Source organism: Pelobates fuscus, chromosome 4, assembly GCF_036172605.1.
Source record: "Pelobates fuscus isolate aPelFus1 chromosome 4, aPelFus1.pri, whole genome shotgun sequence".
NCBI lineage: Eukaryota > Metazoa > Chordata > Amphibia > Anura > Pelobatidae > Pelobates > Pelobates fuscus.
This window is the reverse complement of record NC_086320.1, coordinates 173603845-173624158: the sequence shown is the minus strand read 5'-3', so window position 1 is coordinate 173624158 and position 20314 is coordinate 173603845. Positions and strand designations below refer to the sequence as shown.

The 20314-nt window shown below is 37.3% G+C and overlaps 1 protein-coding gene across 1 annotated transcript; it reads right to left on the bottom strand.

Moving 5' to 3' along the window:
* Nucleotides 1-3601: 3601 nt before the first annotated feature.
* On the bottom strand, nucleotides 3602-12172 carry FOXF2 (forkhead box F2). Its single transcript, XM_063450551.1, has 2 exons — nucleotides 10239-12172; nucleotides 3602-5184 (listed from the first exon to the last, which is right to left on the bottom strand). Exons 1-2 carry the CDS (start codon nucleotides 11218-11220, stop codon nucleotides 5021-5023), a joined length of 1146 nt encoding a protein of 381 aa, XP_063306621.1. The 5' UTR covers nucleotides 11221-12172; the 3' UTR covers nucleotides 3602-5020.
* Between the last annotated feature and the right edge of the window lie 8142 nt (nucleotides 12173-20314).

Here is a 20314-nt window from a genome sequence, read left to right as displayed (position 1 = left end):
GATGGATGGCAGCAGCAGGATCCCCCCTCCCAGGCATAAGGTAAGAAGGGAGGGGGGATAACTGATCTGCCCCCACCTCCACTGGACCACCAGGGAAGGCAGCAAGGAAGGATCCCCCCTCCCTACATAAAGTAAGAAGGGAGGGGGGATATTAAGAAATGTACCCCCACCTCCACCCCCCACAATCACCCACACACATACACAGCACCCACAAACATACACAGCACCCACAAACATACACAGCACCCACAAACATACACAGCACACACAGACATACACAGCACACACAAACATACACAGCACACACAGACATACACAGCACCCACACACATACACAGCACCCACACACATACACAGCACACACAGACATACACAGCACACACAGACATACACAGCACACACAGACATACACAGCACCCACACACATACACATCACCCACACAGATACAGCACCCACACACACACACACAGCACCCACACACACAGCACCCTCACACACATTACACAAACAGCACCCTCACACAGCACACTAACAGTACCCTCACAAACACAAACAGGACCCTAACAAACACACACACACGCACACAGCACACTACCAGTACCCTCACACACAAACAGCACCCTCACACACAGTACATTTACAGCACCCTCACAAGTGCACACACACACACAAACAGCACCCTGACACACAGTACATTCACAGCACCCTCACAAGCACCCCCACCCACATAGTACACTACCAGCTTTGTGTGTGTGTGCATATATGTGTATATGTATACATACATACATACATAAACATATATATATATATATAGTGGTGAAGGTAGACAGCACTCCACAGACTCCAATCTTCAAATAAAATATAACTTTTATTGCTCCAAGTTTAAAAGAATCAACGTTTCAGTCTGGATAACCAGACTTTCATCAGGACGTTATCCAGACTGAAACGTTGACTCTTTTAATCTTGGAGCAATAAAAGTTATATTTTATTTGAAGATTGGAGTCCGTGGAGTGCTGTAAGCACCCGGCATTGAATATTTTCTTCAGTGAGTGCAACACCACTTGGAATTTTTATATATATATATATATATATATATATATATATATATATATATATATATATATATATATATATATATATATATCGCGTGTGCTTGTGCTTTAGGGTGCACACCCTAATGCAATAGGCTGCGCACGCCTATGCAGATGTTTGTGTGTATGCATGACAAAAAATATTTTTTATTTCTTTTTTAGTTTAGAAATTCCACTCATGTCACCAATAATGCATCCTAGCCTGTGTCTATTTCAATGGTTGTAATTATTATTTGTATATGTAAGTGTATGCTAAACTCGGAGAACGATAGGGCATTTTGTAAAAGATACTCAGGACTGTTTGCACCAGCTTACTTTCAAAGTGTGAACCGAATAATTAGGTGAAGAGTTGTTTATAATAAAATGAGAAGAAAAAAAAAAAAAGATTTGTGATCTCTGAATATTTTCCATGAATTCAGTTATAATACATGCAGTTCTCCATAATAAAACATAAATAAAAATTTAGGCGGAAAATTCTCTCTACAGCTTTTCTGTCTAATTCAAATACACAGTTTATAGATGTTTTGCACTGACTGTTCTTCCATGCATTCACCCAACCACAAACACACTCATCCATGTGAAGTAGTGGATTTGTAGAGATCCCAAATATCTGGCAAGCATATTTGTATTTAAGGTGTGGGTGTCTCTGTTATGGCTGGGAAACATCTTAGGATTGTGTAATATAATTCCATAGTAGAAATCTATTAGTTTATATTTTATAAATAAAAATCAGGGTAAACTCAAAATTTGCTATTCTAATTTTACCATTTTTGTGCAGGTAATTAGCTATGTATATGAGTTATGTAGTAAAAGATACAGTTCTTCAATTCTATCCATAAATTGGAAACACAAAAAAATAAAAAAATATAAATGTTTATTCTACTATAATTTGAGATTTGCTATCTTCCGTAAACCAGAATATTTCCCTTGGTTTATATTATGGGTATATATATATATATACTGATGAAAGTTTGGGTGACAAACTGAAACGTTGATCTTTTAAATTTTGAAAATAAAAGTGGGACCTTTGACCAGGGTGACAGTGACCTGCAGAAGGAAGCAGGAACTTGAGTGGAATTGTCCTCTAGAAACATGCCTGGACCAATCCAAGCTTAATTTAGACCTCTGGTACTTTAATAGTTAAGTGTTTTTATTTAGAAACAACTTTTATTAATAGGATCTGGGAAAGCGACAGGAAACAGAAGACTTCTGGCAATTCACAGATGTTATTGGCTTGATGTAAATATGGCTTAAAAATAATAAATATATACAGCATTGAGTGATCTGGGGAGAGAAAAATGTAACTTGTAGTAGGGCAATATTGAACTCCTCCTAACCAGCTTTTTCTACCCAGGAACATTGAGGGAACTCACTTAAAATACTATGCAGTCTTAACAATATTCAGATCAAATTGTTAAATTATGTTAATTCTCAGAGATTATCATCACATTGAATACAGGCACACAAATACAATGTGATTATAAAAGGCATGTATTCACATACACACTCATAGACATATATATATATATATATAACATTTTTCAGCTTTTACAATTTGGTTTCCAATTAACCATAATTCACCTGTGTCTGACAGTGGGAGCAAGAGGCCCTGAAAGAGACCCTCAAGTCTTTCGCACTATCAGGATTTTTTATTATCAATGTTGATAACTAATGAGTGAATTGTCAGAAAGTTGTGTTTGAAATAGTTGGACTGTAAACATAATCGACTTGGAGAATGTATTCCAATTGGCCTAGAATTTTGAAACATCATGCGTTAATGAATAAATATTTGTGAATTATACCACCTTAATTGCAAACAGCTGATTTGGAAAAAAAATAATCCCATCTAAGTTATATATGCTTGTTTTTTAGCTTAATTTATTGTGATTCAGTTCAATCCACCAAATGTCACTCTTCAGTTATGCAAGCATGACACAGGAACCTCAGAACAGCTGGCTAAGTTTAGCAACTCTGACTCAAGGACTCTCTCCTCCCATTTATCAGCTATAGCAAAATGATCAATACTTGCATGTGTTATACTCAATCATTTAAACCTTAAAGACATTTCTTTAACAACTTTGCAAACAACCATAGCTACATTAAGTATGATATAAATTATGCAAAACAAGTAAGTGAAGAACCAATTTTCTTACCTGGGGTAATCATTTGGTTCAAGGGGCTCTGTGAGTCCACAGTCATAAGAACAGTAGTCACTATAGTCGTTGGCCATCTGGCAATAACTACTAATCTCTTAACCCTGCAGTCATGCAGATATCAAAAACTAAATTATTACTCAACCACATGCAGAAAGGTTTCATTTGTCACTGGGTCAGCATAGTATTTTGTGCACCAGAACGACATTAAAGGGACACTCTAAGAACTAAAAACTATTACATTTCATAAAAATATGAACCTTGTACAAGAAAGCGAATTTTCCAGTAATAAAATCTTGTGCCAAATTCAGAAAAAAAAGATGTGCTCTCTAAAGGAATAGTTATACACGTTTTATTAAAAACAGAAATGTACATCTCCATAGATGAGCAACGTTTAAAGCATATATAAGTGCAAATATATTCTCTCCCCGAAAGAAGAGTGTGGTTATACACGTTTAGTAACACATGTTCAAAACTAGTGTGGTAAGAAAAACATAAAAAATATAACATTGTTTTTTCCCCTTCATACTAAAGCATTTGTTTCATTAATATATACAAATATGTTCTTAATACGTTTGATTTTACTGAAAAACACAATTGTAAATTGAGACAAGTTTGAAAATCTATCATTTTAGGTCTGGTTTTCTTTGTAAGAAAATATATATATTTATAGTTGCAGGTTTTTGAAAATAGCCTTTCTTAATTCTCTTTCCACCCCTGCAATTATTTTGTATGCTAGCCCCAAGCTGGAGATGCATAGGGGAACATTATTATTATTATTATTATGATTTTAAATATGCTTTCTTTTAGGAGAAATAGATGCTTACCCTTGTCATTCAGTATACTTTAAAAAAAACTCTACAAGGTCTGAAGTACATATAATTATTGTATATTTACTTTGCAGCACGGTTTGTAGAGAGTATTGGGAGTTACTTAAAAGGAACAATTCTGGGGCACAGTTCTAAATGTTGGGGTAGTCGCCATGGAAACCAATAGAACGTTCGTGCTTATAGTTCCCTATTTAGAACCCTGCACCACAATTGCTCGTAATGATTTACCCCCATGTACCCAATTAAAATATCGCAGCTAATATTTACAAATTAAAAATGGTCTTCTCTAATAATAGAAAAAAAAACTGCGACGGTTTCCTCAATATGTATGGAAAATACATGTTTAAATCAAAATTCACCCATCCTCTTGGGAAACTCTGATGACGGTTAGTGGGTTATAAGCAAGTTTATCAATATAGTTCATTGTGTACCTGTTCTTGCGATCTTTTGCAGCTCTTAATCATGCCTTTGTTACATTACGTTACATTACGTTGCATTACAATTCTTGGCCAACAAATTTATTTGTCTTGATAAAATAATAGGAATGATTTTTTATTTATTTTTTATCCTTTCCCCATAAATATTATTCCCCTTCCAAAAAAATCCGATTTCATTTTCTCAAACATGTACTGAAATCTATTTGCTGATCATTTTAAATTACCCCTCTGTAAAAATTAAAGAGGCCATATTTTATTACTATTGATCTTTAAAAAAAAATCTTTTTTGATCCAAGAGTTTCAGTACTTGTTATTCACTTTGTTTTGCCAGCACTGAGGAGATGTCCTTTAATCTGTAAACATCTCATAGCCCAGTTACCCCGTGTGGAAGGACAATGTTGCTCAGAATATTTTTGGGTTGTATAAAGGTTTTCAATAGGCATTGTCCTGTTACTGTCTGCTGCATTATGTTATGATGAGCAAGGCATGATCACTCATACAGTTCCCCTCACATCACACAAGGCTTGATATCCTGGCACACGCTTTGATGGTGGTGATGGTGATAATATGAGCCACTGGCAGAGGGATGGAATGAAGATATGCCATTAAAATTCAGCACAAAATCCTTTCGATCGCACACTGGGGAGGAGTGGTGTTGGTAACGGGGTAATCCTACAGTAAGAGAGAAAATCAGGATTAATGCATTTATTGACAGATGATATTGAAATTAAAGATGTTCGACCTGTTAACAGGAATTAACTAAGCCAATTCCTAGTATTAACGCTTTGCAGTGATATAAACAGCTATCAGCAATACTCACTAATTGGCACATGTGCCTTTGTTAATAGTATACATAAAAACGGTTCTGGGGAACAGTTCTAAGAGTGGGGCAAGCAGAATGAACATTCCATTTGGTTTCCATGGTGACCACATTTAGAACGTTGCCAAATAAATACTCTTCACAAAAAACGACATAATATCATGAATAAAATCTCAAAATCAATGTGTGTGTATATATACCTATATATATATATATATATATATATATATATATATATATATATATATATATATATATATATATATATACCGGTATAGCTGTGTATGAGTGTGATTATATACAGTGTGTATGTTTCCTGTATTGAAAGTCAAAGCATGTATAAAATAATAATAATAATAATAGTAATAATAATAAAAATAATGATAGGAGTTAGAGATAGTGTGTGTATTTCAGTGTATTGAGTTTGGCATTCTACAATAACTGTTGTTTTAAGCAACAGCCGACCTCTAGCACTTTAGCTGATCTGGGACAAATATAATTTTTTAAAAATCGTATTTACATTTTTAAAAATCGTGTAAATTAAAAGATGAATGGACAACGTGTTATGGGACAATAAAGGCAGCTTTGAGTTTTCCAGGCGTCATTCATTATTGTTTTTTATAAGGACTGGCACATAATATGTCAATGGCATTATTTTCTATAATATAACTTCCTCGTGAATTTATTTAATATAGCTATAGTACATTGTAAAAGTTGCATATAGCTGAATAACCAGGGTCAACTTTGGCATGTACTATTATATATAACATAATACAGTTACGGCAGTGTGCTGAAATCGTTTCGATATTTTATTGTTATTAACTTGTCAATGTATTGCTCCTGGTAAAACACGGTTGAAATAAATATGACTTTTCCTTTGGATTATTTCTGATTTGTCTCTGTAAATTAGAACGTTCAGTTACTGTGACAGACTCTATAGAATGCTCTCTATCTGATTTTAGAATGTCCCTACATAGATAGTAAAATTGGATTTTTATTCTCTAGGATAATGAGAAGTGGTATCAATAGAGAAAAGGTCCTCACAACGTTTCACCTCTTAGTAAATTTCTCCCTTGCTGTTCCACTTTATACAAACACATAACTTTACACCAGGTTAATTCCAATCTCCTAAGAACAATTATTGTTAATACCTAACACCTCCTTACACTGTACTTCAGTTCACATAACACTTCCCAAATGTAGTTTCATAGCCGGTTTTAATCAATTTCCACGGCTTAACGATGTGACAAAATATGAATTTTGAAGCCTCAGTAAAGCAGTCTGTCTGCTTCTAATCTCCATTTACTTTCCATTTAATAAGAGATGAAAGCTTGTAATAAGCACTGATTTCTGCTGCTTAATGTATTAGTGGGGACTTGGGGTCTCCTTGTATAAAATAAAGAAGAAATGGACCTTCTAGGGGTAGTGGGGTTATTTTCACAAGGGTTATGGGGCATTTCCAGGCAGCTCATTATAAACTTATTTTTTTAATACACCTCATTCGCCTTATCCTTAAGGTGAAATCAGTGTATGTAACCAGTAAAGCTGTTTCTTTAATGAGCTTATTTCCTCTCTTAATTAAACTTAAGCTGGCTCTTTTCTGCTAATTATAGGGAGAGCGTTCATTGGCTAGGTTTAAGCCAAAGATTTTTATTCAACCATTTTACTGTGTAATCCTATATAGTCGAATTTAATGAATGTGAGATATAGATTTATACATTGTAAATAAGAATACATTTAATATCGATTTGCAATTAGTTAAAATGGAACAAATTTCTTTTGCATAATAAAGTTTATTTACTGATTCATTAAAACAAGGTCCTTGCAATATTAAATGCTACTTTGGGAGCAGCGAATTTTGGTGACTTGAGAACCGATTTAAGGAATAAATAAGCGATAATAATAACTTTCGTTTTAGCCTATAGTTTTAACTGTTAAATGGTTTCTCATCTATCACAAACAGTTCGATTAAAATACTTCCAAGTATAATGAAATTATTTTTTCTTAAGAATAATGAGGACCTATTCACATTATTGACTTATCACTGACTAAAATGTTTTACATAATAAAACACAAATAATAAGAATAAAAACAACAACATAACTTCTGTGCCACTAATTTACATACGGGATTATGGTGAATATCGAAAAGTGATTGGAAAAATTGGGCCCAATTTCATATGTCCCAAATAATAAAAAAAAAACCTCGCTCAGCGATATGTAGCTAAGTGCAATGTTATCTACTAGCAATCCACATGCACTGGCTGTCCTAATACCCCAGGGGGTCGTTTGAGAAACACAAAACAATGGGATAATGAAGATTTCAAGGCCATTGTCACAATCAACTCTATAAAGATTCCCTGCAGTAATCAACTCTGTTAATGCTCAAAGAATTGTTCCAGTTAAGAAATCTGATGGAGGGAGCTCATAGGTCAATACTGTCCTTATCAAATTTCATATACAATACATCCACTGTCAGCAATAAAATTAATACAATATAACCTTGCAACTCTATTACTAACAATGTGTCTCATTGATCAAATGGATGTTTCTGACTTCACAAAAACTGCTAACATATGTCGAAACGTTATACATATATACAAAACGTTAAATTTATGATGTCAACTATATTTAATAAATCAGTATTCTGCCCAGCCGGTGAATATTTCGATTATAATATATTAAAGCAGAATATCCCCTCATATTGACACTCCTAATTTATAATCTAATTAGCATTAAAGCATGTAAACCTGGGGGAATATTAAGAACTCTCTCGTTTTTAACTTTTCCCTCTGGCTATTATTATTATTATTATTATTATTATTATTATTATTATTATTTTAAACTAATTAAACACTTTGCATCTTTACAAATGCGATTAATAATTGCAATATAATTTCTATACAACGGTTGTATTGTAGTTTTGTACACTGACCATTCCTCTATTATTTTCTTGTAACCACTTTGTAGTGAGTGGAGTGCCCTTATGTTAGAGAGATTAGTTCTCCTGGGATGTATATTTATAGATAATAGGGATTGCGTTACATGACGGCTGGTGATTGACATTTGAACAAGGATGGAGGAAAGGACTCAGAGTTTCTGCAGTTTTATATGTTCAAATTCCCATAATATTGAACAAGAGGCCACTCTCATGTAGGTTAAGTCAGGCTCAAATCCTCTTCGGTGTGGTCCAGCCTAGACTGTCTTTGTTTAGTTAACCTCCTTGACCCGTATTTAAAAGGCCTATTTGCTAATTTCTCAGTACAATTCTAGCATATTGTGCAGTTTAACATCCCCCAGCTCCAGTCATTTATATTGTGTATCTTTATGAGACAGACATGATAAACTTAGCAACCCGATGGAAAATGAGAATACTATATGTTGCAAGTCAAAACATTTATTTCATATGCAAAGAGCTTTATTCACTAATTAGTGAACTGCAGTAAGTGTCAAATTGCCAAGCAATGTATGTAGCTAAATAAAAATATGTATTTTTGTTTCCAAATCTAGAATTGTTATCCAGGGTTCAGCACAATCCATAGCTCAGTGAATAAACCCCAAATCATGTTCATTCATTTAACTAACAGATAACATTTTAAGTTTTGCTTTCTAATAACTGCCAAGCTTTTTATATGACTTTTTAGTTTATTATTTTTTTTTTTCTGATTTCTTTAATACTAGATTTCACTAATGTGGCCTGTAATTAATTATCAGGTATATTACAATACATTTTGTAATTTAATAGATTTGATGACAGGTTTACAATTCTACAATCTGCATTATTATTCTTTTTGTAATTTATATAGCGCCAACATATTCCGCAGCGCTTTTACAATGTTATAAGAAGGGGGGAATTTAACAATAACAATGTTATAGGGAGAGGAGATCATTTTATAAAAGATATGTATCGATCTGTTAGAAATATATACTTTTATAAAAAAAATACTCAAATTATTCTGGATAGCAGACAGAATAAATAATCATTTCTGGAACACATATGGATAATGCAAAATAAATAAAATAAATCACTTATTTTGTCCACGTGCATTCTATTTGTATTTTATTTCTTTATTGAATTGCTCCATCATTGCTTGTAGAAGCGATTCTCTTGTTTTCTAATGGCTAATCAGGGAAGGCGAGAAGTCAGATATTAGGGGCTGATAAACTGGTGAATTGAGAATCCCCCAGAGCCCCATTTACCAGTGAATTACAAATGACCTGTGTTCGCAGTCACTCAACCTCACAAACCCATATTCCATTAATTTAATAAATAGGGAGCCCTTTCCCAGCCCAGCTAGTGTATAATGAGCTTGGAATAATTGGCTAATAACATAATGTGACACTCTAGAGGGAATAGATATAATACTGTCGATATGCAGGACAAGTGACAGAATTCACATTCTATTAACTTAAACTCTATTCTCAAGGGAGGGCTAATACCAGACATGCTAAATGCATTCGTATTACTTGTTGAACAGGGTTTTACTGTTTTAGGGGTTTGTGTAAAAAGACTACTACAGACATTGTCTTAATGGAGATTCATCCAAGTGGCATTCTACTTCTGGACAATCAGGGGAGTATTTACTGAACAGCGATTTGCTTGGACTTGAAAACACGTTTTTAAATGTCTGTTAAAATGGCCAAGAAAATCGCAAACTCGGGGATATTTTATCACAGCTCGCTGCTTAGTGAATAGATCCATATTGATCTATTTTATTGATCTGTGTTTGTGTAAAAACCCACATACATAGACACATGGTATATATATGTGTATATATATTGTAAATTTGTATATATAATTTAGTCACATGCACAGAAATAAAAATACAATAACATGTACCACTGCAAATATGGCAAAAGTACACAAGTGGTCTTTCAGTTTGCCCAGATGTATTTTCTCTAATTACCTGAGAGGTCATCTCGACTATTTTGATGGAGGTAACTTTGTTCCAAAGAGTATGAAGACATGCCCGAGTGGATCCCTGCGGAGGCAGCGTTACTGGGTGGCATGGCTTGCTGCTTTAGGTAAGAAGAGGCTCCTGATGATGCCCAGTGGGCTGTAGGGCTGGTGTAAGGAGAATGGCACTCCATGGCACTGGCCATGGCAGGAGAGGAGGGCACAGGACTGCTGCTGCTGTCAGGGCCATAGTCACCACTGGACGACACAGGACAGCTCGCCATGTATGTAGATCCTGGGTTAGGGGACATGTGGGGGACATGGTGACCTCCACCCAAGCCATCGTAGGCACCAGCCATAGAGTTTGTCATCATATCTAAGTTGTAGCCATTACTGTGGCAGGCAAGGGAAGCAGGTGGGGCCTGAAAATCAAAGCCTTGGGGCAGAATGGAAGTACTAAATCCTATGCCATTCATCATCCTGTACATGGGTTTCAGGGCTTGACATTTTCGTCTGAAACCTCTAGGTCTGCGGCGGAAAGACCCTTCCTCAAACATAAACTCGCTGGCAGGGTCAATAGTCCAGTAGTGGCCCTTTCCTGGTCTCCCCAGCCCTTTGGGCAGTTTAATGAAACATTCGTTCAATGAGAGGTTGTGTCTCACAGAGTTTTTCCAGCCCTGGTACGATCCTCTGAAGAAGGGGAACCTGGCTTGCAAGAACTGATAGATCTCGCTGAGAGTTAGTCTTTTAGTTGGGGAGCTTTGGATGGCCATGACTATGAGGGCGATGTAGGAGTAAGGAGGCTTCTCTGGTCGCCTGAGCCCTGAGTTTGGCTTCTTGCTCTTGGAAGACGAGGAAGATGAAGAGGAGGAGGTCTCCATGGCTGAAGGCTGTGGCTGGCTCATCAATGCAGACTGCAGAGCCCCCGTGGTGGGGCTAGTTCTGAGAGGAGCTGGAGGATCTAAATGCTGGCTGGGATTCTCCGTGGTCATCAGGAAGCCCAGCACTCCACACACTCACTCAGCAGAGCACGTAAACACTTTCACACACACACACACACACTTTCCCACACACATACACACACACACACACACACACACACACACAATCATGCACACAGGCAGATAACTGTACACACACACTGTGTAGTTTGGATCCAAAACTGTCCAAAACAGAACTTCTAGTAAACTGGGTGACCTCTGGCAAAAGTTCTATTCAGCTCTAGGAGACGTTCTTTTCACAGTTCTATCCACCTCTGGCAGACGCCGGAGGACATGAAATCCCCTGGAGATCAAGTCCAAGGCTGCGAGACGCTGAGTGGCACTATCAGCTCAGGAAGCTGCTTCTGAAATCCGAGGGCTCAGATGTCTGCATAACTTCCCTTAAGCGAACGGGTTGTGCGAACAGCCAAGGTCCCTGCAAACTATGGACGGTCTTTATCTGGAGGAAAATAGCTCAGCAACTCTGGCCGTGACAGTCCCGGTTACTGGTCGCGCTGCTTCACGGATGCCCTGCAGCCGGTGGCCATCTCTCTCATTCTCTGTACTGACCCTATAAGAGGAGGAGGAATTGGTGGTCTGCGTAGAAGTCAGATCAGCCAAACAAAACTCGACCACCTATCAGGTTTCCAAATCTTGCCTTTCTCTCCTCTTTTTTTAATTCTCTCCTTCTTCTGTGGACCCCCCTGAATTCATCTCAGAAAAGTAGAGCAGTAAAGGGACCTCCCCTTCCATCTGGCCCCTGTCCACTCGTCATTTGGGCAAGAATTGCTGCACCCAATCCCTCTAGCTGCCTCCTCTAATACACGCAATTACACCATTTATCAACCTCATTTAGACGTTTCAGTCAACACAGCCACACGCCCGTGTGCCAGACTCCAAGGTAGAGGGCTGGACTCTCTCTGGCATGACATGTCTGAGTCAGATGAATGTTTGGGATTATGGAGATATGGAGAACCCTGGGCGATCTGAACTGCTCAGTGTCATTCGCAATTCTGTGTGTAGCATCAGGCAGAAAGACTTCATTTCCAAGGGAAGCAGGAAGTCTGAGGACGCCTGATTATGATTGGATAACGACAGCATCAATGCATCCTCACACTATCCCCGCAACTACAGTTATTATTCTCTGAGCTCAATTATCCTTTGTACAGCGCTACGGAATTTGCTGGCGCTATGTAAACAATAAAATAATTATAATAATAATTATTGTTTTTAACTTCGAGTTGATGGGTAGTTTCTTTAGAACTTTACCAGACAACTAGGTGTCAATTAAACAGTGCAGATAAAATGGGGATTTTGAGATTGTGTTATTTGGGTTACTCCGAGGGCACACAAATTCTAGAACAGAGTCATTTCAGAGATGTTTATATAAGTACTACATTTAATGATCTGATGCACTGTAACTCCCATCACTGAAGTGGGGAGAGTGATCATAATGTGGAAGTGTATATTGGTGTAACTCACACTCTAAAATTATAGTATGGATGAATGGGATCCTCAGCTGTGCACTTCAACTGTCATCACTCTCAGCAGGAATTCCACAGCATTCTAAGTGCTGTCTGTGCCTCCCTAGCAACCTTTCTCATTATACCAGTATATGTGGTTAGTTCAGGTCATGTACCATGAATGGTGAGAATGATTAAAGGACCACTATAGTGCCAGGAAAACACACATGTGCCCCCACCCTCAGGGTCCCACTCCCATGGCGCTGAAGGGGGAGGAAGGGGTTAATCCCTAACCTTTTTTCCAGCGCTGGGCTTCCTCGGCGCTGGGATTCTCCTCCCTCTTCTGACGTCCCTGGCTGAATGCGCATGAGCGGCAAGAGCCGCGCGCGCATTTAGCCAGTCTCATAGGAAAGCATTCTCAATGCTTTCCTATGGACGCTGGCGTCTTCTCACTGTGAAAATCACAGTGAGAAGCGCGGAAGCGCCTCTAGCGGCTGTCAATGAGGCAGCCACTAGAGGCTGGATTAACCCATAGGTAAACATAGCAGTGTCTCTGAAACTGCTATGTTTACAGCAAAAATGGTTAAACCTAGCTGGACCTGGCACCCAGACCACTTCATTAAGCTGAAGGGGTCTGGGTGCCTATAGTGGTCCTTTAATGGATCACACTTTCACTTTCTTCCAAGCTACTCTCTCAGTAATGGCAGAATTAAGGACAGCAGCTGTAAATAGCAGTCATATCTGTCCTGGGCTATCTTAAATTGTAGGACTCACACTCCCAAACTAAGGCTTTGGCCTATGGCAGCCACCATTAATTCTGTCCCTCTCCCTTTACTGACGTGATAGGTGAGAACGTGGGGACAATGAGACACATTTCCAACTCTCCCTGGAAGCGTTTATGACATATCAGTTATGGTAGAGCAGTGTTTCCCAACCCAGTCCTCAAGGCACACCTACCAGTCCAGGATTTAAGGATTACCCAGTTTTATCTAAGGTGTTTTTAGAATAAAAAGAAAAAACACCTTAGACAAAACTGGGTAATCCTTAAATCCTGGACTGGTAGGTGTGCCTTGAGGACTGGGTTGGGAAACACTGTGGTAGAGAGACAGAATGATGGCGGTAGTAATAGATGTGTTTGTTTGTATGTTGCATTCCATAGCACCTGGAAATGCAGAGGAAAATCAATTTAAAGAGATACTAAAGAACAGAAGTTCTTTATGTGTGAAGGTGTCTTTTTTCATTTTACAAAAAGTGCAGGTTTATATAGAAGTTGTCTCGTTTATAAATTAACCTTTTACATCGCCTGGCTGTCCATCAGAAACCATCCCTGTTACAATATTTTGATACACCTTGTTTGTACTGGTATATTGCTTATTATAATGATGCTATTGCCAATCCCATTATGGATGGATGTTTTTGCCCTGTTCTTATTATTTTATTGAATTTTTTTTTTCTTAATGAGTGTTTATTCATTTATGTTATCTTGATAAATGTTCATTATTATTCTTATTGTTTCCCATGTTAACATTGCAAAACTATTCAATAAAAAACATTTGACAAGAAAACCCAGTAAATTCTTAGGGTTCTATAGACCTACGAATACAACTAAACCTTTGATCTTTTGTATAATGTCTCCAAAAATGGTATTATATTCTACAATAGACACTACACTGCTGTGTGTTGACTGTCTGTCACACTTTATCTGTGTGTCTGTTGTCTGTCTCTTGGTATATTTATTCAATAGCTAAAATAACTTTTATTGTTATCTTTGATTTCCATTCCAAGTACAGAGTTGTTCACATACAGACTACACAATCCATGTGCTTCAATTAAACCACGTCTCTATTATTTTTCATAATCACTCTACAACCTTACTTGGAGTTCTTACCACTTTATAGAGTTGAACATGGTAAATGCAAAGTGTCCACTGCATCATGACATTGAGCTTTGCAATAAGTAATTATGGGGATGCTATCAGTAAAATCAATAGTTCCAAAACAAGCAATATTGCAGCATGCTTAACATGGTTAGTGCTGCACTATACATTCTAATTGTTCCTAGTCTTCACTATTGCAATTCTATTGACTTCTTGAATCTAACATTTTATTCTGTCATAACCCAAAATCATTTTTTTTTATATATATTTCCCACATCTCATACGTGTGAGAGGAGGATTTACTACAACTTACATGTTTCACTGACTTTCAAAACAGTAAACGCTGTATTCACTTTTATTGTGTCCTATTGCATTGTGGTACAACAGTTTACTCATGACACTCTGTATGAGCATTGTATGTGCATAGCGTTAAAGCGTTACTCCAACCAAAGAACTGTGTTTTGAGAAAATTCTTTTTTTGATTACAATAACACATCATTTATAGTTGTGCCCTCCCCTCCCACTGCCTACCCTGATTAAAAAATAAAATAAAATAAAATTGCTATAACTTACTGCTGGTTAGGATTCTCAAATAAGCACAGAAGTCACATTAGCCAGCCTGGGACTCTTGTTCTGGGCTGACTAATGACGCCGACACGGCCAGAGGTCGAGTTACTCTGCCGGCAGATTGGCAAAACTCCAGGTTTTCACAAGCTACTGGTGAAACACATGACATTGTCATGTTAATGCCATATTTCTGGTGCAAAGTTATATAATTTGGAGTTAGAGGTTTAGGTTAATAAATGGAGGTATATTTGAATTAGGAGTCACGTGAGTTAGGGCATAATAACAAGTAAGGATTAATTGTTATTGGAGTTATAGAGACACTCTAATCACCAATATGACTTCATCCTAGCAAAGTGTTTCTGGTGAATAGACCTTGTCACTTTTGTCAGACAATGTAAAAGTTTGTGAGAAACAACAATGTTGACATTGTGTCTAAAGCACTCTTCTAATGGCTATCAGACTGACTCTTTGAAGACCGTACAAAATTAAAGGAGTTCACATTTGGTGTCATCACACTTAGCATGATGATGCTGAACACTGTTAATGCTTCTCATAGAAAGGCATTGTATTCATTGCTTCTCATAGAGAAGCGCTTGAATGGCGGAGTAAAGCAATTGCCTCAAATGCACCACTAGGATATCTTCAGGATAAGCACTGGGTTGGACTGATGTCATCAGGCTTGATGATAACACTGATGGTGTATTGGCTGCCAATAGGAGACTGTCCTGGATTAAAGTGCATCTGTCTTCAAATGAAAGCCCAGGGATTTGTGCATCCATGCCCCCTGTTGCCCCCAAACAACTTTTGACCCTGAAACCAGCTTTACATGCTGGTATTTACAGTATTCTTTCTAGGTGGCATCATCTTCAACATTCTAAGATAGGTGTGCCCAGAAATTGCATTATTTGCCAGTAGCTGGGTGTGCGAATACGAATCAGAGACTTCCACTGACCTCAACGGACTCTCACAATTGTGTGAGGGTCAACATTGAGATTCAATTATGTGGTGCTGGAGGGAGGTGAACACACAGATCCAGGGCCAATGACAAAGTTAATAAAGTTAGTTGAACTTGACCAAAATTCCACAATATGTTGACTTATGTCAGCCTTCGAGTTATACACAAGGAAAAGTAGTCCCTACTCTTCCTTATGATTTAAATAGGCTTTTATTCAGGGGTAAGAGGGGGAAAAACACACCGTCCTTTCGGGAGACGAATGAGAGGGTTCGGACAACCGGACACCAGGGAAGGGAGTTTGTTACAATGAGACCAATGTTTGAAATTAGGGATTGTCACCTTCTGAACATTTACCATGCCAGTGTCTTTAGATTTCTGGTACGTATTTAGCAAAACACTGATTGGCCCATTATATTTTTGTCTTTGGAATGCATGCAATGCTGTAATAAAAAACATGTTTAAAAAACAAAACAAAAAAAAACACCGTATATACTCGAGTATAAGTCGAGTTTTTCAGCACATTTTTTGTGCTGAAAAACCTCCACTCGACATATACTCGAGTCACTGTCTGTATTATGGCAACTTATTTATTTATTTCTAAAATATTTTACCAGGAAAAATACATTGAGATTTCTCTTGTTTTCAAGTATGTCCTGCATTGCCATAATACAGACCAGGGCCGCCAGGCTCATTACAAGCCCGGCGGTCCTGTTGGGGGCTGGCAGGAAGCATTTACTTACCTTTCCTGCAGCTCCTGTTAGCTCCCTTCTCCTCCGTTCCGGTCAGCTCCACTGTAAATCTTGCGAGAGCTGCAGCCGTCAGAGCGTTACCAAAGGTTACCATGGCAACGCTCTGCGCGGCACGCAGACCTCGAGATTTACAGTGGAGCTGACCGGAACGGAGGAGAAGGGAGCTGACAGGAGCTACAGGAAAGGTAAGTAAACACTTCCTGCCAGCCCCCCTCTCCCCACTGCACAGTCCATCCACTGGACCACCAGGGATTAAGATAGCCCTCCTCCCTGACCAGGTAACAAGCAGGGAGGGGGGACAAAAAAAATTATAATTATAAAATAATAAAAAAATAATAATATTAAATTTTTTTTAAAATATAATTATTTTTTTAAATAATAAAAATGCCCTCCCCCCACCCAGTTCACACACACTACACACTACACATACACACACACACTCTGCATTATATACACACACACTCATACAAACACACACTCTGCATTATACACACACTGCATTATATACACACACACACTCATAAAAACACACACTCTGGATTATACACACACACACACACACACACACACTTATACAAACACACACTCTGCATTATACACACACACACACACACACACACTCTGCATTCACACAAACACACACACTGCATTATATACACACACAGTGTGTGTGTATATAATGCAGTGTGTGTTTGTATGAGTGAGTGTGTATATAATGCAGAGTGTGTGTTTGTATGAGTGTGTGTGTATATAATTATAAAAATCACAAAATTTCATAGGCCCAAGTTTTACCCTCGACTTATCCACGAGGCATAGCATCTTTCACAATTGTTGGTCACAAAACTGCACTCGACTTATACATAAGATCGACTTATACACGAGTATATACGGTAGGCTTTTTGAGATTTTAACCAAATGAGATATAAATGCTTCTGCAAAACATTATACTGAGTGCTCCACTAAACTTGCAATATGAATTACCTCTCTATGAAACAGAACAGCACTACTCAATTGTGACTTTTACAAATCAATCAGGGTATCCACATCTTAGATAATTTTGGTTAGAAGGTGCATCTACTTTAAGGTACATATTTAAGAGTTGGAACTCTCACCTGCTGAATTGTACCTCATGGATGGTTACAGCAGCTGTTAATACAATACACTAATGGCCTAATTCATAAAAGTGCACCACTAAACTCGGTCAAAATAAACATAAAGGTTAATTGCTGTATCACTCACTGATGTCAGGAATGATTAGATGTCAAGCCCAACATTGGGATGCATTTTGGTAGCTGAATAAACTGACATTTAAACCAAATGAGTTTCATGCATTATATTCCTCTATTTCACATTTTATCAAACAGTACTCTTCAGGTACTTCTTCTGACGTGTCAAAGCCCTTTTAATATGATGATTATGATAATTCTTCAGAGTACTTCTGATGTGTCCAGCTGGTAGTTAAGCACTAGCTTAATTTAATAAATTGATTAAGTTTTTTTTGTAATGCCGATAAAAATGAATGAATGATAATGGCATTTGACTGTATACATCTGTTATTTATCATATATCAATAAAAAAAAAAAAAAAATACATTTAAAAAAAGATGGTCACTGATGGTTCAGACTGAACGTTAAAATTCTTTGTTCTTGTGAGGTTGGAATGGGTGTTTTTTTTCCTTCTCTCTCTGCATTTAAACCACTCCCTCTTTTTCTGTCTGTAGATATATATATATTTTTTAAATGTTTTCATAAGATATATTTTTATATGTAAATGTTGTGATATGTCATATAAATATATTAATATATTTAAATATATATTTATGAGAATATGTGAACTCTGAGAACGGATAAATGCTTAGAGAAACTCAATAACTCAATTTACCTTTCGGTAACCCCCTGACCAGCTTACAAAATTTTTGCTCACTTCAGCCATTACAGAGAGAACATTGTCCATTGCCTATCAGACTGATCCCACGCATAACTGCAGTCCAGAACCGAAATGCCAGCAAGTTCTCTTTGCACGAGAGATACAGCAACCCCAGACTTTGGGCCTGGTCAGTGAGGTGTAGCTGATACCCCTCTAGGTACAGTGAGCACGTGGTCCAAGTCTGGAATACCATTTTAACTTGGAGAGAGCCAATTTAATGCATTGCAACAGTATGATTTAATAAAGTGAAAAATTACTTTCAAATTATTCACATTTCAAATTTAAGACCACAGTCCACAGTATCTGAACTGAAAGCATAGCTGAACTAGATCATTTTCTCTAGCTAAGCTTTTTTGAACTTAAAATTTAAATTCACTTGGAATTTTCTTTATAGTGAATAAGTCTGTTAGTTTCTTCCTTTGAGAAAGTTACCAAGGTGGGGAGTTGTAACATATAAAAGAGCTTAAATGGCTAGATCTCAGCTTACAGGCAGGGCTCTCTCTACCTTTTGTATTTGTCTGTGCATATTTTAAGTCCTCCACTAATCGTACAGTGCTGAGGAATCTGTTGGCGCTTTATAAATACCAGTAACAAATAAATACATTTAAGACCACAAAAGTTACATATTCATTATAATCTCGCAATGTTGGAAAGATCTGACCTACCTGTTTGACACTTTTTATGATGCAGTGGTGATTCATACATGTCATTAATCTGTTGTGTGTCTTTCTTTAAATGCACTCAAACCAAAAAACAATATTTTAAGAAAACACTGGTTTTGGTGTTGGAGTAACCCTTCTTTGCCTCATCTGCCCCCCAAACTTTCAAACTCAACTTACTTTTCAGTACCAACACCAAGATCTCAATCAGACCAATCTGTTTCCACTGAAGAAAGTTTTGCAAATTTTCCAAGTTGTTAAATGTATTTTCAGTAGTTTTGGATGTTGAATTCTATAAAACTGTGGAAAATTGCATTTTCTTGAACTTTACTATTCAATGTAAGGCACAAGTCCCTTATTTTCAATTTCATAATATCACAATTGTTGTTGGAACACTTTTAGGTAAACTTGTGCATGGTGAAAAAAAAATTTGTTTCAGCTGAACCACTTTGCCTGAAAATACGTTTTTGTTTTTGAAACACATGAATTTTGGCATTCTGGCCTGGATGAATTTCGTGAGCAAAAGGAGATGTGGGAAAATCCCATATTGTTCACAGATCAAGTGAGAAAAAGTAACCAATAGAGGGGAAAAAGAGGAAGAGCAGTGAAAAAAAAATCTATATCTATATATGTTCCATATTTTTCCGTGTATGAGACGCCCGCATGTAAAAGACGACCCCTATATTCTGAGCCCAAAATTAAGAAATAAACTTTTTAAACATCAAATAGAACAACTTTGATATTTTAGAGTTGACTTCTGAGGAGAACAACACACTTCTGATTTCCATGCCTCCCCTGTGCTACGGTACTCTGTGACATTAATGGCTCCATAGTGCATGCTGGGAGACTACATCTCCCATAATACAGCAGTTGGTGTGACCGCATGCTGGGACATCACAGCAATATTCCCT